We start from the raw sequence: 14,156 nt of genomic DNA, 5'->3' as shown, positions 1-14,156 counted from the left end.
TCCTTGGATATTTAGGGTGGTGATCAGGCCTTCATTCGTATTTAAAAACCCTTGGTATTCATTTTTTTACAGACTATTGAAATGTGATGTTTTATAAAACCAAGTTTAGAATTAGCTTATGAATATTAGGGTTCAGTTAAGAAGACAATTTATGCTAATTTATTGCAGAACGTAATACATATGATTAAACAGATAATGCAGACTTTTGAGTACAAAAATATAATACTGAGACAACATAATGTAATGGTTATCACCTAGGGCTGACTGATAATAGGAGGGGTTATCAGAACCGAAGTAGCTTGCACAGTTGGTATTATGAGTGGTCTGATGAAACTAGTTCTGGTTTCGGGAAGATGCCTGAGAGCTAGGAACTGCAATCAAATGTCAGTGCTTAGGTGAAAATTTTCAAGCTGCTATTTTGGTCCAGTGCCAACAAAATTTCTATATTCTGTTTTGCATTTTTTTAGTCTTCCTATTTACATGGTTTAGTGAGAAACCAGCTTACTAAATAGAATGTAATTTGCATACTCCCAAAGTTAGTGTAACTACGAAGAAGGTCTTGTTTCACTGGCACTCAAGAGTTGGTCATTCATTAGAGAGATCAGGTGGAGCAAGAGCTTTAAGAAGTAATGTCCACATTACAAGGTGACAGAATCACATCTGAGAGAACCATTTTGACTTCATGTCACAGAATGCAGCTTACATGGGAAAATAGGAAAATGTTTTTAGAAATGGCAAATTGAAGACCAGTTGATGTGGGGGGAGATCATATTTTCTTTTGGGTGGGTCTTCTGAGGCATAAGGGATCAGAGTACATGTTATCTTTCTCGTACAGACTTTTGAAGGAAAGATAAGATACAGGAAATATTTCTTACATTCTCTTTGTTTTGGGCCACCCCTGGCATTGTTCAAGGCTCTGGTTCTCATCCTGCTAGACTTGGGGTACCATACGGGTAGTGGTATCTGGGGGGGGGATTCAAGGGCTGGCATCATGCAAGGCAAGTGCCCTACTTGCTCTCCAGCCCCATTTTTAAAAATATTCTTAAGAGTTTATAGTCTCAGCATGGAAGAGTTGACCACTAAGTGTTAACCAATGTTCTTTGTGCTAAGAGATTTAGCTTAATGGCCAGAGAGATAATAGGCTGGATCTATGCTTTTTATGCAGGAAGCCTGGTTTCTGGCACTAGTTGTGCCACTGTCAGTTATGCCACAAAACAAAAGAGGCATGGTCACCATAGTTTCTACTGCCGTGTGGGTTATTCTGTGACAGTTCTGGTGGTTATAGTCATAGGCTTTTACCAATTTATAACTGGTTTACTGTGATGCCGTTCAAACCACTTACTTGTGGTAGATAGTTGTGACAGAATTTAAGTGGTGGTAGAAATGAGAGCTTATGTAGTGCTTCTCTATAAAGTCAAGATGTTAACGTATTAATCTGCTTCATTTGACAGTTTATGGGGGGCTGCCATTATTGTTGAAGGTTTTAATAGACAAAGGTCTCATTCAAGATACAGGCATATGCAAATATTTATCTTTTATCACCTTTTGTTTCATTACGTTGTCTCATGTATGCTTTTACATTCTGATATTGCCTCAGTTGATTAAATAGTATTGACATTTCTAATTGTTGAAAATGTGTTTTTAAGCCTTATGATGCTGCAGATGACTGGTCTGAGCATATTAGCTCTTCTGGGAAAAAATACTACTACAATTGTCGAACAGAAGTTTCACAATGGGAAAAGCCAAAAGAGTGGCTTGAAAGGTATTTGCTCTTAATTTAGTAGTTCTCATTCTTGATTCTATAGGTTAACATTTTAGAACACGAAGCTTTCTGTACTGTATGCCTCTTGGTCATAGTCATAGTGATAGTTGTTACTCTTCATTGTAATTGCAGTGTTTGGCTCATTCTGATTTTCATAATTTCTCTTTAATGAAAATAAAAAGAACAAAAGAGGAGAGGGTTGTGGAGATAACTCAGTAGGCTGACCACATACTTTGTGCAGGGAGGCCCAGGGTTTTGGTCAGGCCCCCAGAGCACCACCGGCTGTGACCCAGCCCTTAATGAGAAAATACTCGGCCAGATAAGCAGTTGTGCATAGGAACTTTTGAGCAATTGGTATGTTGATTTTAAACATTTCATATTAATACACATTCCATTTGTGTATCTTTTACATAATTGTAATCTTTGTCATTTGTATATGTGTTTTAATGCACGAATATACATAATACAGTCCATTCAAGGTAAATGCAGATGGTCATGTTCAGGCTCCTTCCAATGTGTTATATTCTGTTGAATATGTGATCAGGAGTAGTATATGTGACTCACTGTACTTGATGCAGTTTTTATGAATGTATCAATTTTTTTTGTTGTTCTTAGAGAACAGAGACAAAAAGAAGCAAACAAGATGGCAGTTAATAGCTTTCCAAAAGATAGGGATTACAGAAGAGAGGTGATGCAAGCAACAGCCACTAGTGGGTTTGCCAGTGGAAGTAAGTACTAATGTTTTCTTGAAATGATATGTTTAATTTTATTTCTATAGGTTATTTATTTGTAAGTCTGCGTGCAGCTATTTTTATGTGTAAACTAAAATAATGGAAACACGGGATTTCGATTTTGTTAAGTTAGCCTGCTATCCACAACCATTTTGTTTCCAAAAAGGGTAAAAGAGCACATTGTGAAATAATGTACACAAGTGCTAATGTACTATAGTTCATATTATGCAGCTTAGTTGGTAAATTTAATTTCATGTTTTGGATTGACTTTTTAAGATAGTTTCTGCCTCAAACCTCTTGTGTTCTATTAAACTGAACACTAAAAACTTCTAAAACTCACTGGCTTTGGTCTGACAATGAATCATACCCATGGTTGTTACATCAAAGTGCTTAGTGGTATTTTGTGTTTTTAGTGGGAAACTTGTTTATCCTCATGTTTGGAAATTTATTTCTCTAAACATATATCTGTATAATGTCTCCGTATTAAATTTCCACTGAATTGTAAAGTGCCTGCTGGGAAATGTCTCCATTTGTTTTAGGTGGTCTTCATCTGTACATTGAACTGTGAGCATAATTTGATGGTCTCTTGGTGCCAGATTTAGTTCAAATGAGGTTCTATAAATTGCTTGCTTTTCATTTTTAAAATAGATTTCAGTCTGAAGCTTTTACTAAAGAGTTTATACTCTCATTAGTTTCCCTTGTCTCAAATAAAATTTAAATGCCCCTTCGAGTTCTGAGACGAATTTTAAACTGTATTTTGGGAAGTCCTTGACTTAATGTTTGGATACTCTCTAACTCAAAACAGAAAGCTAGTTCTTATGAGAGGAAGTTGATGATTTTTATTTTAAGTTGGAAAGAATTAAAAGGAAATAGATTGTATCATATTGCAAAACTAAATTAGAATGTTCTTTGGAAGATTTAACTTTCATACTAGTGAAATTATACTTAGGAAATAATAACCTTTAAATTACTGAAATTCAGGGTATTACATTTTGAGGCAAAAGACTTAGGGTTCCAGTTCTCTTGTACTTTCTTTAAGTTTGTACACAGTTTAAAGTAACTGTGAACTTGAGCAACCAAATAAAATTAGGGTGAAAGTTTTCCTTTAGAGCTTGCGCGTCATCCGATAAAGTAGGGGGTGGGATGGATATAGAGGAATGGCAAATAGGCGGAAAAAACACCATTTAAAAAATGTTTGGGTCAGACATGTCTATTTATAGTGGTTTATAATTCCCAGGGAGAGAGAAAAGATAAGTGCCTAACATATCTACATGTTCTTCCCTAAATTACCGGTTCAGTTTTTAGTAGTAAATGGAGGAGTAGAGTTGTTAAAGGAATTTGATAAAAGTTAAATCATGTAATTTAGTTTTAAACTATTTATTATGATTTTGATAGTAAGGTGCTATTGACATAATCAGAATGGGAAATAACAATCTTGGCACGCAGGTACATTTAGGGCATGTAATGTTTTCTTGCTATCTGTATCACATAGAAAAATGGCATGTATTCATTTTATAACAAAAATTGGGAATATATGTTGCTGATTTGAACATTTTGTTCAGTAATATGTAAAAGACACTTGTGTCTTTTTATTCATTATTTATTGACTATATATGCAGTATTTTGTACTTCAGGTGTGACCTGAGTTGTAAACCACCATATCCATAGGTCCTTTGTGTGTTTTTCAGTCTTTCCTTACTATAAACAGCCCTTTGATGTTGGTCTGTATCCACTGTTTGATTACTTCTTTATGCTCAATTCTTTGTTTTATTCCTTCTCACACTCCCATTCATTGTTGCTGTTGAAGATGATGGTGTTGAGAGCATGAGGGAGTCACATACCTTCCCGAATGGTGCTACACACATTTGCAGGAGGAGGGGTGGAGTTTCCTCCTTGCAATTTTTAGGTTTACCAGACCAGCAGTTTAATGTGAAGTTTACCCATACCATGGTGCTCCAGGACCTCCAGGGGTACTCAGTGGTTCTCAGGGCACTGTTGTGCCTAGAATCAGACTGGTTCAGCCACTTGAACACCATCTACCTTAACTCCTCCCTATACTTTATTGTAGCTCTACACATATTTGGGGTAACATTTGAGATAACATTTGCTAGTTATGCTGCTTTTGGACGTGCGGAGGTGGGTTGGGCCACAGTGGTGGTGCTCGGCTCATTTTTGGGTCTGCGTTCAGGGATCACTCCTGGCAGGGCTCAGGGCACTTTGGGGATGTGGTGATCGAATCCGGGTCATCCATATGCAAGGCAAGTGCCCTACCTGTCTCTCCTACCTCTGCTCTATTGCTTTTTTAATATGGCTAACTAAATCATACTTGATGCATGGTTATAAAGTCACTAAATCATTTAAAATTTTACTATTGTTTACTCAAAAATAAGTTGTATAGCTTCCCCATATTTTAAGTAGTTGCATGTTCATGTACAACTGCCAATAGAAGGTAATGAATGGTGGAGGAAAGCTGAGAGGATTTATAGAATACAGGTCAAAGAAATAACACAAAGCTAATTTTATTTTTTAAGAGATTACCATGCCTTGATATTTTTTCCAGGTCAGTTTTTGTGGGATTGCTATACTGGGTTATAAGATATGGAGGACCAGTACCGTTCCTGGCCTCTTCATACTTAGGCCACTAGCACTTTTACACTCTATTGTTGGTCTCTAGTTATTTGCTTGGGCTGGAGCGATAGCACAGCGGGCGGGTAAGGCGTTTGCCTTGCATGCAGCCAACATGGCCAACCCGAGTTTGATTCCTCCGTCCCTCTCGGAGAACCCGGCAAGCTACCGAGAGTATCTCGCCCGCACGGCAAAGCCTGGCAAGCTCCCCGTATTCGATATGCCAAACACAGTAACAACAAAGTCTCACGATGGAGACGTTACTGGATCTGCTCGAGAAGATCGATGAACAATGGGAGGACAGTGACAGTTATTTGCTTAAATGTCCATCTTATAGGCGTATACAAAGAGAATAGTGCTTGAACTGTATTGTCTAGAGTTGTGAATAACTGAATGCTGTTATAGCTGCAGGTTTCTCAATTCCTGCGGTGCGGCTGGCAATTTTTTGTTGATGCCTAGAAATTTGGAATTGTCTTTTTAACTTGTATCTGAATATATTTTGCATATAGTAGAAACCAAGCAGAAAGGAAATTTTCTTGTTACAGGTGATTAAAATTCTAGATAATGATCCTGACAGATTGGGTGGGAATGGAAAATAGAATTATTTTGTTAGAACTGTCCATTTAAGGTTTTTATCTTAATAGTTTTTTTTTTCAGAAATTAGAATAAAGTATGTTCTAATTAGATTAAGTATTCATGCAGATTGTTACTTTACTTGTGAGTTAATATCATGCAACAGGTTATTATACTGTAATAGCTCTGTTTGTTCATTTTTCTCATGGGCTGTTTATAGTGCTCCGCTTTATGAAGTTAAGTCAAAAGACCTTGTGTTTTGTTGCAGTTAAAGTTGGCGGTACCATGTATTTCTCATTTTGATGTAACTTGTAAGAGTTGTGTACTTGTCTGGACTAGAGGAATCATGAATTGGGTAGGGTAGGCACAATGCTGTTTAACAGGGAGGTCTTCCCTTGAAATGCCATGTATCAACAGTGCTTGAAGCTTAGATATTTCTCTTTTGAAAGTTGCTTTAGCTCTTTAATTCACTGGACTGTTGGAATAGCTTTATTACAGGCTTTGGGGTCTATTTGGTGAACTGGTGATGTCAACTTTTCATAATGCTTTTGTTGAAAACATGGTGATAGAGTTTAAACTGTTTTCAGCACTTCTGAGTTTAAGTATTTTTGTGGTTTTAAATTTGAAACGAATTGATTTTTCTATGTAACTGGTAATGGCACATAATAAATTTTTCTGTGACAGAGGATTTCTGTTTTCAGATACCATTATCTCCATCTTGATTTTGTAGCTGACTGGTATCTGCAAGTTGATTTACTTGATGCAGTTCATCATAAATCCAATCATTCTAAAGCAAGCTCTTTTAGGCCTTGGTACAAAGTACTTTAGAGCCCACCAGTTATTTATGTATTCAGAAAAAAACTGCCTAATAAGTTCCTTTACAAATTGAACCACTATGGATGATTTTAATTACTAGAATGTATTATCCATATTTTAAAGGAAAAAATTTTAAATATTTTAAAAATATTTCAAAACTTTTTTTCTTCTTTTTGGTCTGAACTATGATGTGTTTCTAGAGTCCCCAAACAGCCCCCTTGAAATCTTAAGTTTAGTTTCAAATTTGTAGTTGAGCTAGAACTTTTCTAGTACTTGGATTTTATATAGTGGTAAAACTGCTGACACTAACTGGGTTCGCAGTTTTTTCTTTTGTTTTGTTTTGTTTTTTTTTTTTTAAAGATATAAGTACAAGTATGTTGCTAAATTAGGTGATGTTAAAGACAGGATTCTAACGTAATCTTTTTTCTTCCCCCTTCCATCATTCCAACTTCTTTTTTCGAACTGTGAACTAAAGTGGAAGACAAGCATTCCAGTGATGCCAGTAGTTTGCTCCCACAGAATATTTTGTCTCAAACAAGCAGACACAATGACAGAGACTACAGACTGCCAAGAGCAGAGACTCACAGTAGTTCTACGCCAGTACAGCACCCCATCAAACCAGTGGTTCATCCAACTGCTACCCCAAGCACTGTTCCTTCTAGTCCATTTACGCTACAGTCTGATCACCAGCCAAAGAAATCATTTGATGCTAATGGAGCATCTACTTTATCAAAACTGCCTACACCCACATCTTCTGTCCCTGCACAGAAAACAGAAAGAAAAGGTATGCCATTATTACTAGATGCTGCACGTTGAACTATAGTTTGAGAGTTTCTTATTATATTACATTATTTCCTTTAGCTTAAGTAATACCTAAGTTATAAGTTCATTTTCAAGGTCTTTTAGAGTGTTACAAAATAGATTGAGGTGTAGCATTAGTCATATTTAGGTTTTATTTATTTACTTATTTTTTTATTTTTATAAAATCTCAACTTTTTTTTTTTGCCTTTGACACTTTGAGGTCAGGTTAAGTAATTATGAATAGAGATACTTAAAACTTGTCATTTGTACATAATTTGCAACTATGGTTTTTATTTGTGGACTAGAAAACCCAAGTCATGGGTTTAACTTAAGTCTGAAGAGTAGAAATTAAATTATGCATCCCAAATGTGCTCAGTGTCAGTAACAGCATCATGTTCTAAAGTAATTATTTGACTTTGACATAGTGTAAGAAGGGATGAATAAGTGTTTTTGCCTAGGTCAGTCTCAATCCCAAGCTTGTTCGTTCAAGGGACCAAGGGTATTACTGGTCAGTAAGTAAGCAAAGGATAGGTAGAGTCAGTAGACCGTCAGAAGCATTAGTAATCGGGGATGTGGGGCACACACCCAACTGTGAGGGCTTACTCCTGACATTGTGCTCCAGGATCACTCCTCGTGGTGTTTGGGATGTATGTGATGCTAGGAAAGTGAACCAGGCTCGGGCAACATTCAATGCAAAGACTTAACCCCTTTATTATCTCTCCAGCCAAACATCAGTTATTAAGGAACTTGTATATGCTATGTCCTGAGGGATTAGTTGGTGTGGATTCATCTTCATGCTCAATCTGTTGTCCAGTTACTTTGCACTGGCTCATGAATGCTAAGTACTCCTGAATACTAGGGCTCTGCGGAGGCTGCTCCTGGCAGTACTTAGCCAATTGGGCAACGAGCCTGGTGATGCAGTGGTGTAGAGGCCCACCAGGGCTACTCCCAGCAATGCTCAAGGAGCCATGTGGTGCTAAGTATCCAACTCAGGTCCTGGCCCTTGTAAGACCCCAGTCCTCTTACTAGTCCACGCTTTGATTTAATTTGTTGACAAATTTTATTCCTAGTTTCCTTTAATGAATGCTACTTAAATTTCTTTTGTGGCTCTTACTATACACTACTAAACTACATAGTTCCATAAGGCATTAAACATGTTGTTCCAAGTGTCAGATTCTCTTGAGATGGTTTATACATAGAAGTCATATTTACCCTGATAGAATTAAACTTAAAAAAGCTAAAGAGGTGAAATCTGAATTAATACTGTAACATCATAGTACTTTACAAAGGATGTTAATAAGGGTTTTTCAGTTCAGCTTGATGTTTTAATCACTGAACAATATAAGACTTTGTAGTTTATCTTTTGGTGTTTTTTGGTTTTAAATTTCTCTTAAAGGTTTTTCTCTGCGCTTGCTTTGGCAGCACATCTACTAAAAGCTTTTTCTCCCCTAGATTATTTCTTAGTCCTATCAGGCTCCCTTTTATAAGTTCCTGGTATTTGTTCCATTTCCTTGCTATGATGTGTCCCAGATTTCTCCCTTTCTTCATGTTAGTCTCTCAGTGACAACACTATTCCCCAAAAGTTTCCTTGCTTTTCATTCCTGTGTTACTTAACTTTACATGTTATGTTGACAAATCATGAACTATTCAACATCATTCTATGTCTGTTTTCTTTCTCATTGCTACTGCCATTTTTGAAACTGAGGTGCTTTTTAAACTTTTAAAGTCTTTATTAAACCTAAGGCCTCACACATGCACGCATGACATGTGCCCCATCTCTGAGAACCAGTCTTCTCTCCAGATGATCTCTGTTTCAGTGTGTTTCTGATTACTGCCATTTCCTTCTATTTGTCCACTCATGTATGGCGGCATCATTATACGATTTAGATTTGTAAAGTGTCACTTCTGTTGATGAAGGGCAGAGAGAGCTACTGTGGAGGTTAAGTTACAGCAGCCGTGGCAATAGTTCAAATCCTGGCATTACTTAGCCGAGTAGTGTGAGGTGCACCCTACTGCCTCCCAACTCCCCCCCCCCCCAAAAAAAATTCTGATGGTTCCAAAAAGATAAAGTTGGCACATCTTAGTAAGATCATAGCAAATACTTGACACTGAACACCACATTCTACTTTTATGTTTTCCATAATTCCTTTATTAAAAGAGCTAGTTCTGGTATCCTTGAAGATGTCCAGTAACATCTCCTAGTCTGGTTCATGAGCACCATTCTTTATGTGCCAGATTTAATGAGTTTCCTTACATATTTGAGTTTACTCTTGTTTTAGAGCCATACCCGTGATGTCGGGGGCTAAACCGTTTCATGCTGTGGGTTGCTCCATGGTGCTAGGAAGGGGCAGGGGACACACTCTGCAGTTGAAATCTGGCAGCCTATATGCAAAGCATATGCTTCAGCTCATTGCCCTCTCTCTCCAGCCTTTATTTTTTAAAGCACATTGTAAAGGAAATTACTCTTTTGTATGTGAACCTGGACCTTGTTTTCAACTCCATGGGTCTTTGAGGCTGGTTTTCCAAAATCTGTTTTCTCCATAAATACTGTACACACCTCAGCTTTGCTGGATGTAGCCCATGGGTGTAGCTCTGGTGACCGCACTACTGTATCTCTGGCTCAGTTGACTTGCTGGGAAGAAAAAAACTACATAAAGATCTGTATTTCTTTGAATTTTGGCATTAAAATTTTCTGACAGATCATCATGATTCAGGTTTAAAGTATCTTTGTTGATCACAAGCTATATGTAAAAAAATTTTACATATAATACAAATTTATTTTTATTTTCACTTGGATAATTGGTTCACATTGTGCGCAGATTAGAAATCGGGGCTCCAGGCAAAACATGGGCACTAGCCCTGGCCCTTGTCTTTTAATTAGTTTTGGTTTATGGGCCATACCTGTTGGTGCTCAGGGACCACTCACTGCAGGCTGGGAAATAGTAAGGACTTTGAAGCAAACTTGGCTGATTGCAACAAGGCAGTCACACTTCCCACTGTAGTATTACTGCAGCCTCTTGTCTGTTAATGTAAGAAATACTACACTAACATCCTATTTACAAAGTGCCTATTGTATAGCCACATTCTGTCTAAAATATAAAAACTCAGATGGCTATATTAGCCACTGATAACATTCCTAGTGATTGACAATATCAGTGGATTTTTTTAAAGTAATTCTAAGTAATTGAAAGAATAATGATAATGAAGACATCTGCATCAACTATCACAGTTAAAAATACTTGTTTAGAGAAAAAGAAAATTTATATGCTGTGCGTATAATGAAAGCCTTCCAACAAGAAGTTTCAGTCTACTTAATGCTACTTCATCTTTTAAGAAAAAGAACTTAAGGGAAAAGCAGCAAAGTTCTTTAGTTTTGTAGAGAACAATTCAGTTGTTAGTAATACAAAAGAAGGTAGTCAGGCACCCCCTTTTAGGGGAATATTTGAACACCTGTTGGCAGGAATAATTGAGAAGCTGTGTATGAAAAGGTGAGAAACTTGACGTGCTCAAAAAAAGCACCCTACTGGGTAGGGTGCTTGCCTTGCATTGGCCGACCCAAGTTCAGTGCTAGACAATCCAAGATGGTCCCCCAAGCCCCACCAGGAGTAAAGCCCTTAGCACAGCAAGTGTGACCCTGAAACCAGATTAAAAATTTTTTCACTGGTTGGCAATCCTTTGACCATTCTTACTCCCAAACCTCATCCTCCCTTCCAGATTTGTATTAACAAAATAAACCACAAGACTTGAGTCTTTATTGTTTTAGCCAAATAAGTGCAAGTCAAAAGTGTAATGACCTTAATCAACATGTTCGGTTATTTTGGGTCTTGCCTCCCCCACCCCCTTCCCTTTGGACTCTCTGGTAGTGGTTCATGCCGGGTAGTGCCTGGAGGTGCTATTCCAAGCTCTTTGATTACTCCTGGTGGTACTTGGGGAGCTTGTGGTGTTGGAAATAGAACTAGACCCTTTATACTTAAAGTATGCATATCAGCTCCAGGAGTTTCTAAGTAACTTCGGATTTATTAGCATAGATAAATTTGAAAACTAGATTAATAGTACACACAGAAGAAATCTTAATAGTGACTTCCCAAGATAGTGCTCAGATCACCATGTCTGAATAGTCACAGTCACATTGCTAGTTCCAGAGTCTTAATTTAATCAGTTATTGTTTGTGTATTAAGTATTCTTCATTTAGTGATTTGATCAATATTTGTACACAGTGAAATTCAAAGTAATATCAAGACATTTTCAGCTGGGTTATAACAGATTTTAAGCTCTAGGAAGCTCTAGATAGTGGTCTGCATTCATTGTTCTTTTGTTGTGAAATAATTTTTAGAAGTACTAATCATTTTTGAAAAACTAGCCATAGATATAAAGTTAATGTCATATAACTACTGTGAAAATACATTAGTGGGGGGATTTTATCTGTTAGTAAAGTCAACATACTGAGCTTAGCTGAAAGAGAATAATTAATCAACAAGGCAAAGAAAATAACGAAAAGAATATATATCTTGAGGGGTAGGAAAGCATTTATATCAAAATAAATGCATGTTTATAGCTTATGGGAGACCCTCAGTCAGGTGCCTAAATTGCATTCTCTCTTCCCCCTAAGCAGTGCCAGGTGTGGCCCAGGTGGCCCCGCAGTATTACTGGGTGTGGACCCTATGAACAAAAGCCAAAAACAAATGGGTGGTTTAGGTCAGTAAATTTCGCTACATTAAAAAGACATTCTTGGGGCCAGAGAGATAGTACAGCAGGGTAAGAGCATTTGCTTTGCAAAACCACAATGAATGAACCATTTAACATCCATACTGGCATGCTTCGAAAACAACAGAAAATAACGTGGTTTTGAGGGTGTGGAAGAATTGGAACGCTTGTTGTACTGCTGTTATGGAATGTAAAATCATGTTGTTACTGTGCAAAACTGTTTGGCAGCACCTCAGAAAGTATAACAAAATTACCACAGAACCCAGCAATTCCTTACCTTTATTATAAATAATAGGCAAATGATAGAAGCAATATAAGTGTATCAGTAGGAGGATAAGCAAAAGGTGATACAATATATACATGTAACATCTCTACCCTTAGATAACAAAATCCTGATAGATTTCTTCTCATCACAAACCATGTAAGTCTAACACTAGTTGAAACAAAAGAACAAAAACGGTATTTGTATTACATTTATGTGAGGCACCTAGAGCTAGCAGATTCATAAGACAATGAATGGTGTTACCAGGGAAATGGGGCGGGGGGAGGGTTAAATGTGAAGTCACTGTTAAACTGAGTCACTGTTTGAAAAGATAAAATAGTTTTGGAGCTGTGTAATAGTGATGCTTATATGATGGTGAACTCTATATACATAGCAGCATTGAGACATTCAAGAGGTAGATGATACAGACCAGAAATTAAAATTAAAATGAATTGGTTGGGTTTGCTTTTTGTTTATTTTTCATTAATTAGTGGTCATTAAAAACAGTTGAATATGGGGACAGGGGAATGTAACTGGATCATTGTTAGTGCAGGTCAGTTAAGCAAAATTTGTTACATTTTCAAAAATGTTTATCATTTGTTTTACAATGATTTTAAATCATTTTAAATGTAAGTTGAAAAATAGTGTTATGACACCATTGTTTATGTACATTTGTAAGTATGCAAATAGTACATTTTAATATAATTTTAAATAAAACAGATTAAATATGCCATAGGTTATATACCAGGTGTTGTCATCTTACCACCTTGTTTTTCTGTTGCACTGTATAATTTTTTCTTTATAATTTCTCCATTGTACTTGGCATAATACCATTGTGTTTGTAATTCCATCACCACAAAGTAGAACAACCTGGGTTACTTTGGTAGCAGTAGTGTATGCGTGTTCGTTCATATGTCCTTTTCATTATAGCAACTCTTAGATCACCTTGGCAGGTTAACTATAGAAATACAATCAAATATCTCTTTAGATATTGTTGTACATTTAAAAAGATATATTTTGGCGTGTCAGAAAAATGCAGGTTAGCGGTAAACTTGATTGGGAGGGGAGAGGCCTGTGTGCCACACCCACTTTGCTCAGGGGTTACTACTGGCTCTGCACTCAGGAAATACTCCTGGCGGTGCTCCGAAGACCAAATGGGATGCTGAGGATTGAACCCAGGTCAGCTGCATGCAAGGCAAGTACCCTACCCAATGTACTATCTCTCCAGCCTCCTAAACTGTTTTTGTATTTTGTTTTGAAAGGATGACTGATTAAAAGAGGTGAGGGATACTACTTTTTAAATCTCAGAATTTTAGGTTAAGTAACAGGTTATGGTAGATTACTCCCCCTACTGGTAGAAACAGGTAATATAAATGAATAATTTCATACTTCTAAACAAAGGGAGAGATAGAAGTTTTATAAAACAGACTCAGTTCAAACTAAAGTAGGAGTAACATGCTTATTGTGGATCATTCTAAAGAAAAGAATTGGTCAGAGAATCAGAAGTCAAAGAGGCTTGGGAAAGTTTCATTTAAGAAATGTATAACAAGAGGCTGATACTCTCAAAAAAGCCTCTGGAGGCTATTGTAATAAGATATAAAACACTACATTTGTTCTTTAAAAATATATCTTTACCTTCAGCTATTTTTAAAAAGCCAGCTTTTAAAATTCATGTTTAGTTTGACAGAAGTCTGTATAAACAAGTTGATAAGTACATTAGCGTCAACATCCTAACAGATTGCATATAAGTATATACAAGTTAATTTCTCAAAAGACTATAGTGTGACCTACCTTTATGAAAATAACAGTAAGTTGTTCACTGTTTACGTGGTCAGCTATTTATGGAAACGTTAGACTTTATACCCATTATCTTGGGGATTTG

The 14,156-nt window shown here is 36.8% G+C and overlaps 1 protein-coding gene across 6 annotated transcripts in view; it reads left to right on the top strand.

The window, feature by feature from the left end:
* WAC (WW domain containing adaptor with coiled-coil) overlaps positions 1–14,156 on the top strand; it is a 73,487-nt gene that overhangs the window by 43,015 nt on the left and 16,316 nt on the right. For 5 of the 6 annotated variants that reach the window (XM_056131300.1, XM_056131275.1, XM_056131268.1 and 2 more), the window contains exons 5-7: positions 1,647–1,762; positions 2,378–2,490; positions 6,983–7,291. In XM_056131300.1, the coding sequence (XP_055987275.1) occupies positions 1,647–1,762; positions 2,378–2,490; positions 6,983–7,291 (538 nt within the window). The remainder of the gene's footprint in view (positions 1–1,646; positions 1,763–2,377; positions 2,491–6,982; positions 7,292–14,156) is intronic. The other variant, XM_056131293.1, reaches the window with a different exon arrangement.

The sequence above is a fragment of the Sorex fumeus genome, unplaced genomic scaffold (assembly GCF_029834395.1).
Source record: "Sorex fumeus unplaced genomic scaffold, SorFum_2.1 ptg000007l, whole genome shotgun sequence".
In the NCBI taxonomy this organism is placed as follows: Eukaryota; Metazoa; Chordata; class Mammalia; order Eulipotyphla; family Soricidae; genus Sorex; species Sorex fumeus.
The sequence above is the reverse complement of the archived record's forward strand: the minus strand, read 5'-3'. Positions and strand labels throughout refer to the sequence as shown.